Genomic DNA, 22,665 nt, shown 5'->3' on the forward strand with positions numbered 1-22,665 from the left:
GGTGTGCAAGAGGCAGCTGGTCAATGTTTCTCTCTCATCGACGTTTCTGGCTCTCTATCTCTCTCCCTTTCTCTCTGTAAAAAATTAATAAAATATATTTTTAATAATAATAATAATAAAAATGCTCTTGGACTCATTTTGTTTGTTGTTTGTTTGTTTTCCCTGCCTATCATCCATCTTCTTCTCTAAAACATAAAAATCTTATGTACTTCCAGATACATACTTTCTCAGATATACTTTCTGTTTCTCTAAGTCTGGACCTAACCAACCAATTAATGAATATAGACTATAGATTACTTCTTAGAGTCAGAGTGACTGTCATTAAGTCATGTATTAACATTCACTGCATAGAGTATTGTCACATGCCAGTAGGTTTTCCAAACAAACTTCTCTTAGAAATATCTCAATGCAGAATTGACCAGGCAGCCAAGACTGGGAATTGAATCCAGTTTATTTCATAAAAGCCTATGATTAAGACATTGATGCCCTCATCATTTTTACCTCTCAATTTCATATTCACAATTCCACTTCTAAAGACTTTTTAAATATTCTGACCTATACCTATAAACTGAAAACGATGAGCCAGATGCTTACTGTTTACAACTGGACCCTGTGTTAATGATTATACCACAAATATTCCTTTCCACTATAACTCAATGCAGCTGAGCAAATGCTAAACATAGAAAAATATGAAAGACCCCTACCTCTTGTGTGTGTTTCTGTAGTAAATTGAACCCATATTTGTCAAGTTTCTGCCCTCTACCTTTGACTCAAGAGAGTGAATGATAATTTGTTAATCTTAAGGAATCTTTGGTCAAAGTCTACCAAGCATCATGTTTTCATTAATTTGTCTCTAATCTCCATCTGATTCCTAAATTTATTTTTAAGAATGGTATGAAAGCTATCACCACTCTCATTTCAAAAACAAAATAATTTTTTAAAGTGCTGACTTAAAATTAAAATAATTGTCATTAAATATGTCTTTAAAGTGAGCTTTGAGGGGGTAAAGAGGATTGATATCAAAGAAACTTTAGGAAACAGATAGTGGGCATTTCTTAATGATGGAATTTAAACAGTTATCTTGGCAAAAACCAGTGTTCACACTTCAGGAGACTTCTCCATTTCTGGGATCAGATAGCTGAAATCTATGTATGGTAAAGGACACACAGAAAAATAATAACAATTCAAATAAAATACAGGTTTGATCACATATAAACACCCCACCCACGTACACTATGCCCTCAGCATTCTCTCTGTAGCCCCACTATCCTCCTTGTTTTGTAGGAATCCCCTTCCCTCCTCTTTCCACACTTAAGGCTACAGTGTCTGGAATTCTCTTTCCCCACTGCTACATGTCTTGTTGATAATAATCAAATATTACTTATGTGGAAAATATTGGTGGGGAGACTGTTCATGCAGAATTTTATTTCCCCAGTGCCTTGTTCTATGCTATGCCTATGAATACGCCTGTATTTGAGTTTCATTTAAAATCTAATCTTTTTTTAGGTTTTAAAGTTAAGATCACTTTAATGTTCCTGTCCATAGGGTGAACAAGGGCTACCTGGTCAACCTGGAACTCAAGGTAAAAGGGGTCACCGAGGAGCCCAAGGTGATCAGGGACCATGTGGAGAGCCTGGCCTGAAAGGGCAGCCCGTATGTACCAACTCAGAAACTTACCATGTACTTATTCTACAGGCCAGAGCATGACTGCACAATAATCACTATCATCTCTATTTGTATTGCAGGGAGAACACGGTGTTCAAGGTTTGACAGGTTTCCAAGGATTCCCAGGCCCCAAAGTATGCTTGCATAATTTTCTGCTTGTCTTCTAGCTATCTAGAGAGAGAAAAAAAAAAGGTGTTGAAATGCCAATATTTAGTCTCTGATTTGAGCTTTTATTTTTTAATCTGCCAAATTTCAGTTAGTACATTGATATATTTGAGTTTTAAATATGCTAATTATAAAATGCATGCAACTATATATTTTCCCAGCAGTTTTATTGAATAATTTGCTTTTGTCCCTTCTTCATTTTTCCATTAACATTGTATTCTACTTATCTTATCATGCACCTATCTATCTGTCCATCTCTCTCTCCCTCTCTCAAATTAATCAAATGTGGATTGAGAGAGGGAGAGAGAGATGGACAGATAGATAGGTGCAGGGTAAGATAATAAAGTGCAGATCTGAGTTTAAAGTGCAGACCTGAGTACGATTCCTCCAAAACACTTCAGCATAGAATATCATTAACTATCACGTTCCACTTTTTAAAGGCAATTCTGAGTAGGTTGATACAAGATGATTTTATTTGTAAAATGTTTCTACAAAGCTAAAGCATGATTTTTTTTGTCTTTTATTGTATTTCTAGGGTCCTGAGGGAGATGTTGGTGTTGTTGGAATATCAGGCCCTAAAGGCCCTATTGGACAGAGAGTAAGTATAAAGTCATTCTGCCCAGACATTGTGATTCTTAGCTGATTATAGGAATTGGGATTAAGAACTCTAAAATTAATATACTCCAAACTAATGACTTAATAAAATGATTTTTAATATAGAAACTCACTAGAGCACATGCAGAGATTCTCAGCCTTTTTCAGTTCATATATTAGTTTGAGCAAAAGACTCCTGAGACCACCCACACTTAAAAAAAAATAATTATCAGAATTAAAGTGAATACTGGATAATGTATTTATTAACTCACACTAGGAACAAAAACATAAAGCAGTGTTATGTTATAAGCAGTAATACAAACAGAGACCACCCCCATGCACCACCTGGAGGGACTCGCCATGACCAGAGCTCCTCAGACCACACTTTGAAAAATATTTCCCAAAAACTAAGTTTTCCCAGCTCAAGGGTGGGTGTCCCCAGAGAGTGATGAGGAATTACTTAAAGAGTTGCAAAGATTGGGGTCTGAAAAAACTCAAATTAGCTGTTTAGTGCCTGGAATTGCAAACTGTAGAGGATATAAACAGGATAGATAAGTCACTAGTAGCTACTGGTTATTGGTTTGTTTGGGTTTGGGGTTTGTTTTTGTTTTTTACTTTTGGTTTTGTATTTTATTTTTATTAACCCATAGTCTCCTAATTGATGAGATGATATATAAAAACTGAAGAAGAAAAAATAAAAGCTATAAAACGCCAAACTGTGGTTTGACAGTAGGAGAATACCTGTATGACTTACAGTAGCTGCTTGGGCAAGGGTGGATAGAGTGAACAGAGAGAGGAAGAAGGAAAGTAATTTAGATACAGGAGAAAGGAATCTTGGGGAAGAACTTTACAATTGAAAACCACTGTCTTGTGCAGAATATTAAATGAAAAGTCAAATTTTTGAAATTCTGCACCTTTCTCCTAACTCTTACAGTAATTCTTTTCAGTAATACAAAGAGCCATGTTGTCATGAGAAATATTTATTTAAAAACCCTTCTCAACATTTCTTCAGGTGCAAATTTATTAGTTATTTTTATGATTTCTGAAGAACCATGAAAAGTTGGTGCTTTTATATAAAGTGCAATTCTTGATTATCCACAAGTGGGTTATATACGATAGGCTTCTCTATGACAAATATTGTTCTAAGTTCTTACATGTATTAAGTTCCCCACTAATTAAATCCCATTCATTCTAATTTTATTAAATTCTCAATAATTAACTTCTTTCTTGGTATTATCAAAGAGAAATTGGCTGCTTGCCTAGCATCTGTCCTAAGCAGAGTCTTACCAAGCACTAGGTGTCTGTAGGCCAGGGTCTGAGCCTATATTGCTTTGCAGCTCCAGAAATTTTATCAGCTCACCAATATTAAAGTTCTGGTAACTAGCTCACAGATGCTAATTTGTAAGTGTGGATGTTCACTTGGTAAGTCACTACAGAGTCAAGTGAAAAGTCTTGGTAAGTTAATATTTAGCCAAAGACTATTAGGAACTGATGTACAGTTGTGTCCCTTCTATTATTTAATCCTCATAAAAATCTTTTGAGAGATAATATTATCCCTATTTTACAGGTGGGAAAACTAAGTCTCTGAAACTAAGTCTGTGGCTCAAAGACTTTTATGTAGAAGAGCCAGAATTTGAATCCACAACTGATTTAAGCAAATGATATGTTAGAAGGTTTCTTATTAATTGCATAAGTAAGATGGCTATTAAGTGGCCTATTGCATAGTTCTTGCTTAATAATCAATAAATACTTGATAATTAAGTAAATTTAATTAATTAAATTAGGAAATATGGATTAATTGTTCACCATTTCAAATATGTATTTAGTAGTTAACTGGTACCAACCATAGCACCTCATGGACACATTTAAACAGTTTTTGGCTCTTTTGGACTACTTTTTATAGAGTCCCATATATATATATCGCCATTATTTTTTTTAATTTTTTTCAGAGAGGAAGAGAGAGGGAGAGAGAGATAGAAACATCAATGATGACAGAATCACTGATCAGCTGCCTCCTGCAGGCCCACCACCAAAGTATGTGCTCTGACTGAGAATCCAACCGCAACCCTCCTCTTCATAGGTCAATGCTCAATCACTGAACCATGTCAACTATCTCTCCATTCTTTTAACAAATCATTATTTCAGAGAATCAGATCACAGTCATATTTATTAGATGAAAGCTTTCTTTCTTTTTTCAGTGATAAGCCAATCTGAAGAATATATTTGATTAGGTTAGGAAATCAGCTCTCTTGATTTGGTTGTGGATTTTTGAGACTTGGGTATCATCTTTACAAATGATTACTTAAAGTCAATCTTTTTTTTTTGGGGGGGGGGGTTGTTCGTTTGTTTGTGTGTGTGTTTGTTTGTCAATCAAGGATATTTTTCCGTTGATTTTTAGAGAGAGTGAAAGGGAATGGCAGAGACAGAGAGAGGCATCAATTGGTTGCTTCCTACCAATTGGTTGCTTCCAAGGCTGGGGATGGAACCTGCAAACAAGTTATATGCCCTTGACTGGAATCCAACCCAGTATCCTTCAGTCCACAGGCCAACACTCTATGCACTGAACCAAAACCGGCCTATGCAACCATTTTGGTTTTTATTAAAATTTATTAAATGTACTGGGGCAACATTGGTTAATAAAATTGTGTAGGTTTTAAGTGCACAATTCTATAATACACCATCTATACATGGAATTGTGTGTTCACCACACAAGATCATTGTGTTAAGAGATTCCATTAGACTACTTTTAGAGTAATGGGTAATTTCTCATTCTAGACCAACTTAATACTAAAGCTATCTATTGATGGGTTGCATGGCATTATAAGTATCTCAATTGATAGTATTTTTTGTACCTTATCAACAGTTGGGAAGAGAAAGCCTGTTAGATACCTACATTTATGTATTGCAGTTCAAGTGTGATCCAGAAAGAATAAAATTTGCAGCTAGTGGAAGTTAAAGTGGATATTGGGGGAAAATAACTAAAATTAATAGTTTGCATTCACTAAGAAATGATAGGTTCTATACCTAGTTTGGGAGAAATAGAACAAAGATATGGCTTATTTGAGGTTATCATTATAATCAAATAAAAGCTTACAGTTTCAAAATCATTTGTCACATTTAATTCTCACAGTGGCTTTAGGAAGTAGGCATTCTTATTTCATACTTGAAGAAACTAAAGTTTAGTTTGTCACATATGATGCTCTCTGATTTTTTCTCTCAATTCCATGTTACGTGTCACTCAAACATCTGTTCCTTCATCATCTATAAAGTAATTTGTGCAAAAGTTTGTTATTATTCTATGTAGTCTTTTTATATAAACTAATTGCACTTTTATATAATGACACACATATGAAATGGCATTATTGAAGTTACAAACAAATAAAAATTATAATGATGATTAATCTGTTTTTTAAGAATTATACCAGTGTAACTCTCCTAATATGAAAGTATTATACTAGAGGCCTGGTGCATGAAAATCATGCACTCAGCGGGGAGAGGGTCTCTCAGCCCAGCCTATGCCCTCTGGCAGTCTGGGAGCCCTCGGGAGATGTCCAACTGATGGCTTATGCCCAGGCATAAGTCATTAGTCAGACATCCTTAATGCTACTGTGGAGGTGGGAAAGGCTCCTGCCACCACCACTGCACTCACCAGTTGTGAGCTTGGCTTCTGGCTGAGCAGTGCTCCCCCTGTGGGAGCGCACTGACCACCAGGGGGCAGCTCCTGCATTGAGCGTCTGCCCCCTGGTGGTCAGTGCACATCATAGCAACCAGTTGTTCCCCCATTTGATTGAATTTCATATTAGACTTTTATTATATAGGATGTAGAATTGTGTCACACACTACAAATAAAAATTACTGAGCTTTCTATTAATACTATAAGATTTTATAATAAAAACTGAAGTTATGCAGACATAGACTATTTTACCATTGCACAAGAAATTTTGTAAGGTTTTTCTGAATTATGCTTATGTTTTCTTTTTACTCCTACAGGGAAACACTGGCCCCCTTGGCAGAGAAGGTATAACTGGCCCAACAGGTAGAACTGTAAGTTTATCAAAACACAGGTCATGTTTTCACCTATTTCCCCTTTAATCTTATTTCTAAAGTAATCTACAAGGATCACCCTGGGTATTTAAGAAGCAAAGGGCAAAACAGATATACATTTTCATCTGAAAGGTGATCTCTGAGAACTTAGAAATCATTTATATAATGAAGAAGGTGCATTTAGTGAAGTATCCATTAAAGTGGGAATTGGGAAAGGAAAATAGAATAGGGTTGAGGAGGAGGGGTTGAGTATCATAAGCATAGTGGTGATCACCAAAGCAATAAAAAGAGCCAGTTCTTAAGGAAAGAGCATAACAAAAGAAGAGCAGACAGCTAACATGAAAGGTGCCCACCATAAAGTAAAGAATTGTTGGTAAGAATAAGAAAATCAGGAAAGTACAAGGTTAAGCTAGATGAGTTTCAAGAAGGTAGTTAACAGTGATCTTAGAGAATAAGTTGTGGTAGAAGATAGGTTACAGAGAGCAATGAAGAAGGAAGTAGATAAAAATATTTAATAACTAGAGGCCCAATGCATGAAATTCATGAAAAGGCCTGGCCCCTAGCCCCCACTCGCCCCCACCACTGCTGCAAATCTCTGCCATCTCTGCCCTGGCCCCTGCCCACTGTGGCTTTGTCTGAAAGGAAGGATGTCAGGAAGGATGTCGTGTCTAATTGGCAAATTATGCTTTTATTATTATAGACTAGGGGCTCAGGGCATGAATTTGTGCATCTTGAAAGGAACTGTGGGCTGCAGGGCTGCAGCCAGCCCTGGGGCGGGTCTCAGCCCATTTTCCGTGCCCCTGCCCAACCCCTCCCACCATGGTCCCCCACCCCCCACTCCCACTGCTGCCATTCCCATGCACTGACTGAACTGGCCCTGCTCAGATCTGCTGATGGTGCAGAGCACTGGGGCCAGCACCAGCAGCAGATGCGAGTGGGACCAACACCATCAGAGGATGCAAGCTGTTGCTGCTGCCCCAATCACCCCTCAGGAGCAGGGGGAGGTGGAGAAGCCCTCAGAGAAAACCAGGACCGGCTACCGCCTCTCGCACCTGCTGATAGTGCTAAGTGATCATGACTGGCACCAGGCACTGGCAGCAGGTGCAATCAGTGGCTCTGGTGCTGGCAGCGGGTGTGAGCAGGGCCAGCACTGGCAACAGATGCAAGCACCAGGCAGGACTGCAGCGTGAGGGAGCAAAAAATTTCTAGTAACCATTAGATGCTTGCCCCAATGACAGCGACCAGCGTCCTGCCTTGGTCTTGCACCCCCGCTCACCTGCTCCACCACCCCACTGGGGCTAATGCCCACCATGTTCCACACACGCCCCCCTCCCCACCCCACCCCCGCTCCCCGGTGGTCAGCACATGTCATAGCGACCAGTTGTTTAATTGTTCCAGTTGTTCTGGCATTCAGTCTATTTGCATATTAGCCTTTTATCATATAGAATAGCTTTTCTCAAATTCTTACAGCAAACTTTGGGAGTGAATATTATTTTTTCCATTTAAGACATAAGGAAATAGTTGAGGTTTATAATCCTTAGTTATTCAGGATGATGAAGCTAGGGAATTACATAGCTGACATTTCTTATTTCAAGATAGGTGCTCTTTCCACCCATTCAAGCTGTTTGGAGAGGAAACTGATAGTTAATGTATGCCAGTGCCTTATGAAATAAGATAAAAATAAGACAATATTGGGGAGATGGTCTTGAGAGAGATTTATAGTTCTAATAATGGTCTAAACATACAGAAGCAAGAGCACAGTAGAAATATGCAAATTGAGACTTGGAGAAGAAAGCTTCCCCTGCAGGGAATCAAAGTTTTCAAGTATTTGAAAGTGTTATAGAGATGCAGAGTTTTAAAATATAAAATGAGATGTTTACTTATAGTGTTAAGTATACTATTCTCTTCAGTAAATTTAAAGAAGAATTCACTGCCAAATTTACTGGATTTTTAATTTAAAAAATTCAATGTATAAGTTGACACTTCTCTAGACTTTCAGCATTTACCATTGAGAGCTCATAGTCTAAGAGGGAAAATTCTCATATTTCAGTGGGTGGTTTTTTCAGCAAACTTTGGAACACATACTGTTCTGATTATGGAAGGTTGGACTCTATCAAAAATATGAACTATTAATTGGTCAAGGAAAACATGATAAAGAAATGATGCAATTAAAATGCCTAACAGTGTTTTGGTTATAAATGGTTCCTTGGAGCCCTTAGAATATTCAGCATACTTGTCAATTTTTTTTCCTATATCCTATTTTTTCCATACTTAAAAGAAACTTTTAAGAAAAGTTTATTATGAAAGAATAAGCACTTAGGAATTGCCAAAACTTTGTGAAAGAAAATAGTGGTCGGGGTGAGAGACTTGCTTTTCTAAATGAGAAAACATTACGGTATTTTTAAAATCTGAGGGTCCTTCCTACCTCTGCAACTACCTCTGCAAAGTACAAATAAATACACAAATGCATCATGTAATAGGCTAGAGACCAGAATTAGGTCTCAGAATATATAGAGAAATTTAATTATAACAAAAATGGTATATCAGTTAGAATGATTTTGGCTTCAAGCAATAGGAACTCTGAATCAAACTGCTTTATTAATAAGGAAATTTGTGCCACATTGTGGAGAGCCCAGAGGTTGGAAGGAACTTCAGATTTGGTTAATTTAATGAGTCAATTATGTTATCCAAGAACAGACTGTTTCCATATCTCTACTCTATCATCCTCAAGGCTGGCTTCACAATTATATTTATAGCAAGATGGCTATCACTTCTGAGGAGCCAATTCCAGACATAATTATCCAAAGTGAAAAGTGATCTATAATCCTATTTTAGGAAACATATAACTTTTTTCAGAAGTCTCCCATTGTATTTTTCTTATGTCTATCAACCAGGATTCAACCACGTATGCACTCCTACACCAGAGTTATGGAAGGGAGATGGGTTTACTTTTAGTCCCACCACCATGTAAGAAATTCAAACTCTATGTTGCCCAATTTTTTTTTTAAATCCCAGATGAACTTTTAAATACTTTAATGTAAGAAAATTGAAACAATTGAATTCCTTAGAAAATTATCTAGAAAACTAGAGTATAGCTTAAGGGTTAGACAAACCTTTTATATAACATAGGAAACCTGAAAACTGTAAAAGAAATAATAATATGAGTAAACTCTGTTTCATGTACTCACAACTATAAAACTATTTTTGTCCATCTCTAAAAGTTGGGGAAAAGTAATTGCAAAGTATACAACATTTAATGGGCTAATGTATAAAGAGTTTTTAGAAACTGGTATAAAAACAGAAAACTCAATAGAAAAACAAAGAACAAATTCAAAAGATCAATAATTATTTGAAAAGATACTATGTAACTATTAGTTAGGAAAATGCAAACTAATGTAATAATGAGATAGTATATCCAACCTCTCAGAAAGGGATATAGGAAGAAGAGTACTCTCATTTATCACTGGTAGAAATGTAAATTGCAGCCTTTAAGAAAAGACATAGCAGGGACGGGTTTGCCTCAGTGGATAGAGCGTAGGCCTGCGGACTGAAAGGTCCCGGGTTCTATTCTGGGCAAGGGCACATACCTTGGTTGCAGGCACATCCCCAGTAGGGGGTGTGAAGAGGCAGCTGATCGATGATTCTCTCTCATCGATGTTTCTAACTCTATCCCTCTCTCTTCCTCTCTGTGAAAAATCAATAAAATATATATTTTTTTAAAAAAAGAAAAGATATAGATAGATGATAGATAGATAGATAGATAGATAGATAGATGCCTTTTGACCAAGCAGTTCCACTTAATGTAATTTGTCCCATAAGAATAAAAAACACTTAATACACTAAGGAAATTTTTTTAAGATTTTTTTTCATAGCATAGTTTATATAGGCAAAAAAGATTGAAATAACATAAATGTTCATCTGTAAAAGAATGGCTGAATATCTTGTGTTTTAACCATTTTATGAAATACTAGAGGCCCTGTGCATGAAATTTGTGCACTCAGAGGGGGGTCTCTCAACCTGGCCTGTGCTCTCTCCCAGTATGGGAGCCCTCGGGGGATGTCTAACTGCCAGCTTAGGCCCACTCCCTGGAGTTGGACATACTCAGCGCTGCCACGGAGGTGGGAGAGGCTCCCATCACTGCCACTGCACTTGCCAGCCATGAGCCTGGCTTCTGGCTGAACAGTGCTCTCCCTGTGGGAGCACACTGACCAACAGGGGGCAGCTCCTGCGTTAAGCATCTGCCCCCTGGTAGTCAGTGCTCATCATAGTGACTGGTTGTTCCACCATTTGTTGGTTTGCATATTAGCCTTTTATTATATAGGATAATGCAAATATTTAACAAATTAGTTGTATCTAGTTTGGCTGACTTGCAATTATTTTATGATGTATTATAAGTATGAAAAATTGGATGCATAGAAGAGTATATAATATGACATTAACATTATAAACCCTGACCAATCATTCCATATACTAGTATATGTAAACATATTTGTCAATATTTTATTAGAATAATTTATAATGAGATATGCACCAACTTGTTCAAACTGGGTTGGAGGTGGTGGAGGGTGTAAAAAAATATGTAAACATATCTTAAAATCAATTTTTAAAAGTTTTAAATGGGTTAAAGATAGCATAGCAAATACAAAAGAAGTAATACGAATGGTGAATAAATGAGGTAGTATCTTTGCTTGCAAGATGAACGAAGAATGACAGAACATGCACATTTCAAAAGCAGTACACACTCTCACTTATTGCAGGTGTTCCTGCAATTTCAAACAATCTGTCAGAGCAATTTCTATTAGAATTTTCTTAAGTATTAGGATACTTATCACAGTATTCATTATTATGACAAAAGTTAGAAAAAATCTAATGTGAAATTCAATAAAATATTATCATAATTTATATTAAAATTATAACCCATAAGAATGTGTATGGAAGAACATTCATATTATATTGTAAAAGGATAAATCCAGGTTATAGAAAAGATGAATAGTATGACCTCATTTTTACTAAAAAAATTGTATATATAATTTCCACAAGGTTGAACACAAAAAGATTAACAGTTTAAAAAGCAGTAGATCCACCCAATAGCATTCTCTTCAAATGCAATGGAGCCGTTACCAAAATAGATCATATTTGGGGCCATAAAACAATTTTTATTAAACTTACAAACACTGAAATCAAATAAAGTGTGTTCTCTGACCATAATGGAACTAAACTAAAAAATCTATAAACTAGAAAGATACTAGGAAAATCTTCAAACACTTGTAAATTAAATGGCACACTTGTAAATAATGCATGGATTGAAGAGGAATTTTGAAATAAAATTAGAAAGTATTTTAAACTGAATGTAAATGTATATAACACATCATTGGGAATCATCTCAGAAGGAAGAATAGAATGAAAAGAGGAGAGCAGAGGAAAACTCCCAAGGTTTTCAAGGCCTGAGGAAAACAGAAAGATTTAACCTATAATTTCCTTTCTAAATTGTTGTGATAGACTGTCAAATTGAATAAATATTTGAGTAAATATGTCGCCGTTATCCCTGTCTTTCTTTAAGATGGAGCTAGGGATTGCAAAACAGACAGCAAGATAAACCAATAGATTGTTTTTATTTTCGTCTCACTCTTCTTATTCTTAGGAAAAGAAAACTAGCATTTATATAAATATATAAACAAGTCATGCTAGATTAAAAACAAAAACAAATTGTTATGTTTCTGTAAACAACCTCAACTACATTTGGTAAATAACTATCAATAACACTAAAGTCACTTTTTTTTTTTTTCTTTTAGGGACCCAGAGGTGACAAAGGCTTTAGAGGTGAAACTGTAAGTTTGACTGAATCTGTGGTGATAGAATCACTTGTCCTTAGGCTATAAACTATATCAAAGCAAGGACCTAGTTCGGTGTGTTCATTATTATGTATCTGATTCTTGTGGGATAAAAGTAAAATGATAATTTTCAGGAAGTAGAACTAACATGTGGTGTATACTAATAGTAGTGAAACCTAGTAAACCTTAAACTTATTTACGAACCTGCCTGTCACCCCCTTCCCCGATGCCTGTGTGGAATGGCATATTTGACTTACCAGGCGTCAGGAGGAGGATAGCCTTCCTCACAGGTGCTGCCTGAGCACGGCCAGGTCACTTTGGGTATCCACTCAGCCGCTGAGATGTCTGCAACACAGAAGCGAGTCTTTAGTTGTTTATTTCAGCCCATTGGAAACCATGGTGATCGGTTAAGCAAAAAGATTCACAGCCCTTTGGGGACCTAAATGGCAGTATTTCCTACTTTTCCAGAATGTCAATTCTTCTGAGTTAAAGAAGATATTCTGTAAAGGGGCCACTTTACCAACAGATATGAATGAATTTTTAAAGCAGCAGCCATAGTGAAATGAAGGGGATTGAATCCAAGAACAGAAGGCACATAGAATAAACTTAAAGGTAGCAGTAAAGTCTTGATTAAAGGATAGTCAGATTACATAGTGACAGTTGAGATTCTTGTTTTTCACCCGGGGGTATGCTTGGTTTGCAGAATAATAAAGTCACGGTGATATTAATTAGCAAAAGAATGGAAATAATGTGATTTCAGATAGCCCAAAAACCCCCAAACAGTGTTAAAATAGATGTGCTTAATTTGCAGAAATTTCTCACATGTTCTCAGCAGACTTACTAGAACAGGGAGCTAGGATGTATGTAACACAGTGAAGCCACATCCCCCAGCAGGGGAGGGGAGGGACAGGGAAAAGGTGGGAGGCTTGGAATTAGCCCATTTTCCAAACCCATCTGTCTCCAGCTGCCTCCCTGACCTACCCTCTCAGACTGTAATATAAGCTTCCATCAGGACTAGGAAACCTCAAGTACCTATTTCACAACTATTTCATGTGAGAGAAAACAATGTAGTGGCTCCAGTGGATTACAAACCAAATGGATTATGCCTGCCTGTAGTCTGAGGTTGCACTGAAAGAAATACGGCCATGGCCATGGGGGAACACGGACAAAATTAAAGTGCCTTCAGAGGAAGGCTCTCTTAGATTGGTTGTGTATCGGACACTCATGTCCTAAAAAAAAAAAAAAAAAAAAAAAAAAAAAAAAAAAAAAAAAAAAAACAGTTGAAATATCTGGGATATTTATTCTTTGCTACACTGCAGCTTGGTCATCCCTCTCATTCTCTTTGTTCTATCTTTACCTTCTGGTTTTTGCACTTGCTTTTTCTCATCCATATGATTTATTCCTGTGATTCCTATATATCTTTATTTTTTTATTTTTTATTTTACACAGAGAGGAATTGAGAGGGACAGAGAGTTAGAAACATCGATGAGAGAGAAACATCGACCAGCTGCCTCTTGCACACCCACTACTGGGGATGTGCCCGCAACCAAGATACATGCCCTTGACAGGAATCGAACCCGGGACCTTTCAGTCTGCAGGCCGACGCTCTATCCACTGAGCCAAACCGGTCCCGGCTTCCTATGTATCTTGAGGTTTCAATTTAAAGATAACTCGCTCAGGGTGGACTTGCTGATGCTTTAGCCTCACCCCACTGCCACCTGTGGACAAGATACTCAGGACTAAGTACAGTGCCTGGCGACTGTTCTTTCATTCCTTACTTATATGTCCCCTTATCAGAGATGCTTTTCCGGACTAGTGTATGCCAAATAGCAATCCTCCCACCTGCCTGAGATTACCTATTTTTCTTTAACCTGTTTTCTTACCACCTGACATGCTGCCCATTCATTAGTTTTTTTTGTTTTCTTTTGCTTATTATATCTCCCCTCACTAAAATGTAAGCACCATGACCCATACATTTTATTTGTTTGTTTTATATTATGTTCCCAACACCTAAAGCAGTGTCTGTCTTACAGTGAGTGTTCAATAAATATTTAATGAATTATTAGTAAAAGAATTAGAGAAGGCTTGGGTGTTGGGACATGATTGTTGTCTTTAGATATTTGAAAGGTTGTCTTGAGAAAGAAGGAATATATGTGAGTAGCTCTAGAAAAGACAATTTAAATGGCTTATTTATTGAGTTGGATTTTCAGAGTCTGTGCTTTGCTCCCTGGAAGATGGTGAGTGTTGTGATGCCACATAATTTCTAGTCAATCATAGTACCTGACACATAATTATTACAAAGTAGGTACTTATTGACTAAACATATGGAGTGCTAGCCTGATTTCAATATTATAATGACCTGTGTAATATAATAATGAATCTCACAAGATCATTTTGTGAGATAGGATCTGTCAGTAGAAGCCTACTGACTGTCTCTTTGGGTTACAGGATTGGTATTCCCGCACTGAGTAAGAATTAGAACATACCTACTTTCAGCTGTAAGAGTCTGTGCTTCTACATAAAAGTAAAAGAAAAAAAGCCCCTCATGAAAGAATGAACAAAAGTGTAGAACATAAATAACAGTTCTTTAAAGTAGAAGTTAATGCTTGTGAGCTCTAATTACTATTCTGAATCCATCTACTTCCCTCATTCTTCATCCATGGCACACTAGTTTCCCCCAGACTCCAGTCCTCTTTTTCATTTCTTCTACTTTTCCCCCACTAAAACCCTTTTCCTGCTTAGCATGTAGAGTAATATCGTAAAAATATGTCGGATTATATCACTCCCCTCGTTAAAGCCTCCCGATACCTCCTCACTTAGTCTACAAGACCCTACAGAAATTAACCCTGTTTACTTCTCTGATGAATGTCTTTCTATTCTTTGGAACATGCCTTCCTTTCACCTAGAAAATTATTTCACCTCCTCTTCAAATGACTCATATTTATCTCATTATTCAGCTCTCTGCTCAAATATCATCTTAGAGAAGCCTCTCATGACTACCCTGTCTTGTTATTCATGCTCATTCTATTTCACAATTTCCCATTTTGTTTTTCTCGTGGCTAGCACTAATTGAAATTATTTATTTTATGTCTCCTGTGCTAGAATTTAAACTTCATGAGAACAGGGAACTTTGTCTGATCTACTGGTTACATATCCTGAACAGAACCCCCCATTTCATAGGCACTATTTGAGAAGTGAACTGATTAATAAATGCATACTATTCCCTAAAAATTAAAAAGTTAACAGCTATTTCCAATTTAAGCTAGTGGAGTAGTATTTCCTGAATTATTATAGTATACTTATTAGTCTTTTGCTCTGTGGGTTACCATAGCACTCTTCATAATTAAGGTACAAACTTCCAGTGCCCAAGGAGGAGGGAAAAGGGCGAGTTAGTGGAACCCAGTGGGTAGAGACTGGGGGTGTTGTTAAAAATCCCATAATGCAAGCTTCTCAACTTATAAAAGAGGAAAGGAAAGCTCTGTTCAGCTACGCCAGCTTAAAGAATATGAAGCTAAATCATGATTGTATTTACATAAATACTCTGGTTTAAGGACATGCACTTATCATTATTTTCAAAGACTAATGATAGAATATGTTATTTTTAGAGGACCATCAGTAAATTCTGGAATTAAATCAAGAGAAATTCTATTTTCAAAGGTAGTGCTTTCACTGTAGCCAAAAGCACCATAACTATTCACCTTAATTTGGTTACCTTTAGGAAATTAACATAGACAATTGAGTTTTATTATAAACTGCTTTATATAGTAACTAGAGAGAGTGAATTACTTTTCCTTAATGGTGTGTTAGTAAGAGAAATTAAAAAAACTAATAAACGTTATATCGTTGGAATAACATTTTGTTTTACTTGGGCAATTGCCCTGTTCTGTGCAGATTGGGGTTGTCCTGCCCTGTCTTGTTTGAAGTATTTTGTTTGAGCATATTTGTGGTGATATGACTTATTCTGGGAAACAAGCTGAAATGAACTCAATAAAATCAGCAGCATAAGTAATTATTTCTTTCTGTGATAAATTTCTCTTTCAAAGTCACAAAGAAGATATATATTTTGTGAGATTTTTGCAAATGTCAGAAATATGCTAAGGGGGATGAAATGTCAACTTTATTTTTACCATGTTGATCCAGAATGGAGAAACACACACAGCCAAACTCTGAGCCTCTATACACTGAGTGGCCAGATTGAACGCATAATAATCTGGCTACTCAAAATATATATATATATATATATATATATATATATATATATATATATATATGTGTGTGTGTGTGTGTGTGTGTGTGTGTGTGTGTGTGTGTGTGTGTATGTATATGTATATGTATATGTATATGTATATGTATATGTATATGTATATGTATATGTATATATTTTGAGGACCAGTGCATGAATTCGTGCATAGGTGAGGTGCAGCCAGGGGAGGTGACATGGGCGGTTGGCCGGCCTGCCTGCTGGTTAAACTCCTGGTTGAGGGGACACTTTGCATACTAGCCTTTTATTATATAGGATATACACTGAGTGGCCATATTATTATGCATTCAGAGATCATAATAATCTGGCCACTCAGTGTATATTTAAAAGGCTATCTTCAAAACAGCCCTCTGTAATTTATCATGCAGCTTCTGAGGTACATGTTTTATACATTCTCTACTTTAAGTTATAATCATATATTCTGCAAACAAAGACATGCCCAGCAGGCATGGTGTTTGAGTACTCTACTCTTTTCAAGTTACTATGTATTGTTTTTTCTAGTCATAATATATTTAAAATTAACAGCTTTGGCAATAAAAGATGCTTAATACAACATCATTGTATTCAATTAAATTCAGCAGAAGATAAATTTTGATTTTTTATATTTTAAACATAATCTAAATTTGACCCAATATAGTCTTAACATTCAGTTGACCATAAAGCAAAGCAAATTTTGAGTGGACTTTAATTTTTTTTTATTTTATTGGTTAATACTGATATATAAATTTCAGGTATACAGCATTATACTTCAATATCTGTATATTCTATTGCATGCTAAAAAGACTAATTTCCATCTGTTATTCTATCTATGATATCATATATCTATGTTATCATATATCTTTGGACCAACCCCTTTTCCCCTTTTTTCCCTTCTCCCAACCCTCTTCCTCTCTGGTAACCTCCTTTCTATTGTGATTATTATTGTTTTATCTTGGAAAATTTCAACTAACTTTTCACATTTTACTATACATACTTTAACTATTCTAATTTCTAAATTAATATAGATAATTTTTATATTATTCATTCTTTGATTCAATAACAACTTTTAAACACCTACTGTGTATTAGGCACTATTCTTATTTCAGAAAGAGAAAAGATGACTAACTCACTTTCAAGGCTCCCTGGGGACACTCCAATGTGTTATGTATTATGGAATGCAGAAGTGGTTAGTTGAGCAAGAGGGAGATGGCATGGGATTGGCAAGTGGGTATAGAGTTTTAAAGAATAATTGGAAGAAGAATGGGAGTTAAAGAGCTAGAAAAGGTAAGAAGGAACATTTCTAGAGAGGAAATAGTATATGCAAAAGAATACATATATGAAAGATCTTGGAAGATTTATAGATATATAAGTAGTTGGTTATAGATGGAGTGTTGGATATGTTGGGGGCAGGGGCGGGGAGGGAGAAGCACAGGTGCACATTAATAATCTTGTATCCAATTTACTTAAATTTTAATCCTAGCCCTCCCTTATTTGTGGTTACTTAACCACTATCTTTTCTTGATTATAAAATGGGAATATAGCACACAACTTGGCATATAGTGTGCTATCCATAAATAAGCAGCACACAATTTGGCATTTAGTGAGTTCCCAATAAATGGTGGCTATCACAATTCAGAATTCTATCATCTAAACTAGGGGTGTCGAACTCAATCAGAGAAGGAGCCAAAATCTAAAATCCAGCCTAAATCGCGGGCCGAATGGTTTACTGAACAGTCATAAACTGACAATGTCATAAACTGACAGCGGAGTGCAGTGATGACAGCGCGGTGCGGGCCACATTGCAAGGCCTGGCGGGCTGGATTTGGCCCGCGGGCCTTGTGTTTGACACATGTGATCTAAACAATAAAGAGCCATTGAATAATTTCAACCAAGTAATTACACTATTAGATTTCCATCTTATGAGTAGAATATAATTAGCATAGTATAATAAATTCAGTCAAGGAATCAGATCAGTCCAGGCAAAACATGATGGCTTAGTCAGCTAAAGCTCCTTTAACAAATTGCCATCAGCTGGAAGGGTTAAACAACAAACCTTTATTTCTCACAGTTTGGAAGGCTGGGAAGGCCGAAATCAAGCTGCTGACAGATTTCAAGTCTGATGAGGGTTCTCTTCCTGGTTTTCAGGTCACCCTCTTGCTATATCCTTACATGGTGGAGAGAGATCATCTCTCGTGTCTCTTCTTAAAAGACCACTACCATTAATTAATTTTCCTTAATGATGTGTTAGCAAGAGCAATAAAAAAAGAACTAATAAATGTTATATTGTTGGAAGGCTCCACATGACCTTTGCACAGCCCCACCTCCAAATACTGTCACGTTGGAGATTAGGGCTTCATATATGAATTTGAGGAAAACATTCAGTTCACAGAACATGATTAGCACTGAACTAAGATAGTTGCTGTGAGGAGGGAGAAGCAGTATTTTGGAGAGATTTGGAGGTGAAATCAATATAGTTGGTAACCAACTTATAGGTGGATGTTGAAGGAAAGAGATATATCTAAGAACACTGAAATTTTCATCTTTGACAATTAGATGAATGTTAGATAGAAATAACAGGGAAAACATACTTAATATTAAGATTTTAAGTGATATATTTATGATATATTTATGATGGTTTATTAATGTGAATAGGTTCAGTTTCTAGTATAAGTAATACATGAAAATAAATATCTGGTTTGTTCATGAATGTGAGTCATAACTCAATACAAGAGCATATAACTTCAAATACTATAACTTTGTATCTTAAGACTTACCTCACACAAAAAGGCAATGTTAGAGGTTGACTATTCATTGTCTTGATTATATCAAACCAAAAGCATAATCTATAATAATAGAAGCATAATATATTAATTAGACCAGACAACCATCTGGATGAAGCCCAGGTCGCAGGTGCCAGAGGGAAGCTGGGGAAAAGAAAGCCTACTCTTGCATGAATTTCATGAATCAGGCCTCTAGTTTATACATGTTGTGTTTTGTCTCCATTTCTTCTAGGGTCCCCAAGGACCAAGAGGTCAACCAGGACCTCCTGTGAGTTTATTTATATTTATATCTGTGTATCATCGATGCTTATATGCTTGCCTGACTTGAGATATCTACTGAATAATTTTTTTTTTAATTTGTTATGTCATAGGGTCCACCTGGAGCTCCAGGCCCAAGAGTAAGTTTCCTTGGTTTTGTTTATTTTTTCTTGGTGAATTATTAACTTTCTAAAGCTTTTATTAACTCCCTCCATGCCCCTCTTACCTGCATCTGTTCTTTTTGCTAATCTGATATAGAACCTTCCCAGCTATAATAACATCATGTCCGAGCCTCAGATTTCTTGTCTCTAAAATAGAAAAGGTTTTAAATAAGAAAGAAAGCACTCAGCACAGTGCCTGACATAAAGATTGGTCAAAAAATACTAACTCCCTCCATTTCTTCCTACATGTATTCCATAGCTCTCCTTTTTTAAGTCTTTCTTTCTTTTTTTTTTTTTTTTTTTTTTTTTTTTTTTTTTTTTTTTTTTTTTTCACCAACCAGAATTATTCACTTATTAAGCTTTATATGAATCTCAGTTGCTGGTGGCTGTATAACCCCTCAGACTTCTTATGTGTTTGCTTGTTACCTATTACAACCTAAATACTTGCTACCCTTATCTTTGAGACAATGCTTCTGTTGCCTCATTATCAGGTGTTATTTCCTGGTTTCTAATGTTCCCAGCCTTGTTTTCCCTTATACTTTGTATCCATTTTGTCTTCCTGCCATCTATAAGGGATCTCTTTCTATCCCCAACTTCACCCACACCCCACCCCTACAGCATCCTGGTCAAATGCGATGATCCTTGGTTATATTTCCTGCATAAATGAGACCCACTGTTGGCTACAAACAGTGGCCAGTCCCATACCTTCCATGCCTTATTTATTTTCACGTGCTTCTCTAGTGTCATTTGGATCTGTGGCAGTCCAAGTTGGTTGATCATTATGGCCTACTCACAGGAGGTCAGGAACTCTTCATTCCTCTCAGCTTTTCTTTTTTTTTTTCTTTTTTTAATATATTTTATTGAATATTTTATTAATTTTTGTACAGAGAGGAAGGGAGAGAGATAGAGAGTTAGAAACATCAGTGAGAGAGAGTCATCGATCAGCTGCCTCTTGCACACCCCCTACTGGGGATATGCCCGCAACCAAGGTACATGCCCTTGACCGGAATCGAACCCGAGGCCCTTCAGTCCCCAAGCCGAGGCTCTATCCATTGAGCCAAACCGGTCCCGGCTCCTCTCAGCTTTTCATCGAGATAGGGAATAACTTTCAAGAAAAGTGCCATAAGAAAGACTGTTTCCTTGGAAACGGGAGGTTCATTTCTCTATGATTTTTAAAAATCACTCCCCCTTTCTGTCCATTTGATTAATGAAACCTTCCCTGGCATGAATATCAATGCAGATGTATTTCTTTAAATCTTCAAATTACTGTCAACTTTTCTGTTCTTCCTTTCACCCTGGTTCAATATAAAAGAAAAAAAATCAGCATTATCCACTAGTAAGAATAAATATTGTGTTGCAAAACTTTTCAGTTAAATATATGTTTGTTTGTGTGAATCTTGTCATGATATAAAAATGTATTTCTTACCATGGGTCAAGATAAGAAAAGTTTAACAATTTCTAATCTCATTCCCTTTTAAAAATGAAGTAAGTTACTCAAATTACTAAACTAGAATAGCGAGAGGGAAGTGTTGCAGGAAAAGGGACATAAATTGATGGTGCTTTTGAATTATCAGGTTGATGACTGAATCTCAGAGCACATGGTAAGATACTTAAAAAGTAACAAAGAAATAAACAAGAAGTCAAACTTAACCAAAAGTGATTGGTGGGATAAAGGGAAGAATAAGATGGGTATAAATGTCTGTGTTTGACGTGGGGAAAACAGTAATCATTTAAATCACTAAATGAGATAAGGAATTTTCAACTCAGTTATTCTAATTAATGGGTCAACTGGGCAACCTAGATTGTTGACTTGAGCGGTTACAGCTGTTGGTACCATCCTGGTCCCCAAGAATAAGCTATTACTTCAACCTTGAGAAGTGTGTGACCTGAAATTAGTTCCTATTCTATCAGTGTTTGCATCATCGAGTGATCTTAAGATGCCTTGAAAATAACACTTCTCAAAACACTGGGGTGCCCTGACCAAAGCCACGTTTCATTCAAATAAATTGTGAAAGAAATGTGACAATTATACTCCCCCAAGTTATAATGAAGCTTTCTAATCTCCCTGTTAGTCTCCCCAATCTGATAACTCATTCTCTGTATTCTATTTTATGTCACATCTCTATAAACAGTAAGTGATGTTCATGTAAGAATATGTTCTAACTAGAATACATGGAGGGAGCTACTTCTTTGGGATTTCCTCACTGTACCTAATAAAAGTTTTATAACCAGATGTGTGCTCTTAAATGTTGTTGAATGACTTCCAAAGCAAAATAGTCTCTCTGGGCCTGCCTTCCCTAAAGGCTGCTCTTGAGAAAAAATTAACAGTCAACATATTAAATGCCTACTATGTGCCAGGAAAGAAGCTTTGTGAATACATTAGAAATTACATGATTATAGATATTGCCAACACAATTCATGAGTGGCCAAGTGTTATGATCTTTTTTCTTTTCAATGGCTATTGAAAAAAGTTGACTTTTTTTTTTTTTTTTGAGTTGACATTTGCACTGATGGTGATTAAAATTTCTGGTACCTTAGCATAAATGCAGCACCAAACTGTATACTACTGAACTATTATACTAAAGGTCATTGTGTTTTTATTGCCACACACTCACAAAGTGAAACATGATCATTTCACTTCAAAATGTACAATTTATTCATCCATTCAGGCTTCTTTTAATGGGTATCTACGGTGGTTCCAATCTTTTCCTGATACAAACAGCACAAATGTGTTATTCATATACATATCAGTTCACAGAATATCTATAGGACCAGTTTCCAGAAGTGAGCTGGTTAGGTGTAAGGGATAATGAACATATTTATTTACTTATTACTTTAATGGTGGTAAAATATACATAACACAAAAGTTACCATTTTAACAATTTTAAGGGTACAGTTTAATGGTATTAAGTATATTCACATTGTTG

The 22,665-nt window shown here is 36.3% G+C and overlaps 1 protein-coding gene and 1 long non-coding RNA gene across 7 annotated transcripts in view; one reads left to right on the forward strand and one right to left on the reverse strand.

The window, feature by feature from the left end:
- Positions 1-22,665, forward strand: part of COL24A1 (collagen type XXIV alpha 1 chain) — a 294,053-nt gene that overhangs the window by 253,380 nt on the left and 18,008 nt on the right. For all 6 annotated transcript variants that reach the window (XM_084874405.1, XM_084874404.1, XM_084874403.1 and 3 more), the window contains 7 exons: positions 1,546-1,653; positions 1,746-1,799; positions 2,366-2,428; positions 6,415-6,468; positions 12,261-12,296; positions 19,552-19,587; positions 19,691-19,717. In XM_084874405.1, coding sequence (XP_084730531.1) covers positions 1,546-1,653; positions 1,746-1,799; positions 2,366-2,428; positions 6,415-6,468; positions 12,261-12,296; positions 19,552-19,587; positions 19,691-19,717 — 378 coding nt within the window. The remainder of the gene's footprint in view (positions 1-1,545; positions 1,654-1,745; positions 1,800-2,365; positions 2,429-6,414; positions 6,469-12,260; positions 12,297-19,551; positions 19,588-19,690; positions 19,718-22,665) is intronic.
- Positions 494-13,678, reverse strand: LOC311617753. The gene is made up of 3 exons (XR_014794179.1): positions 12,557-13,678; positions 1,678-1,836; positions 494-1,145 (listed from the first exon to the last, which is right to left on the reverse strand). It is a non-coding gene; the product is annotated as an uncharacterized lncRNA (long non-coding RNA).

This window comes from Pipistrellus hanaki (genome assembly GCF_964339955.1).
Source record: "Pipistrellus hanaki genome assembly, chromosome: 2".
In the NCBI taxonomy this organism is placed as follows: domain Eukaryota; kingdom Metazoa; phylum Chordata; class Mammalia; order Chiroptera; family Vespertilionidae; genus Pipistrellus; species Pipistrellus hanaki.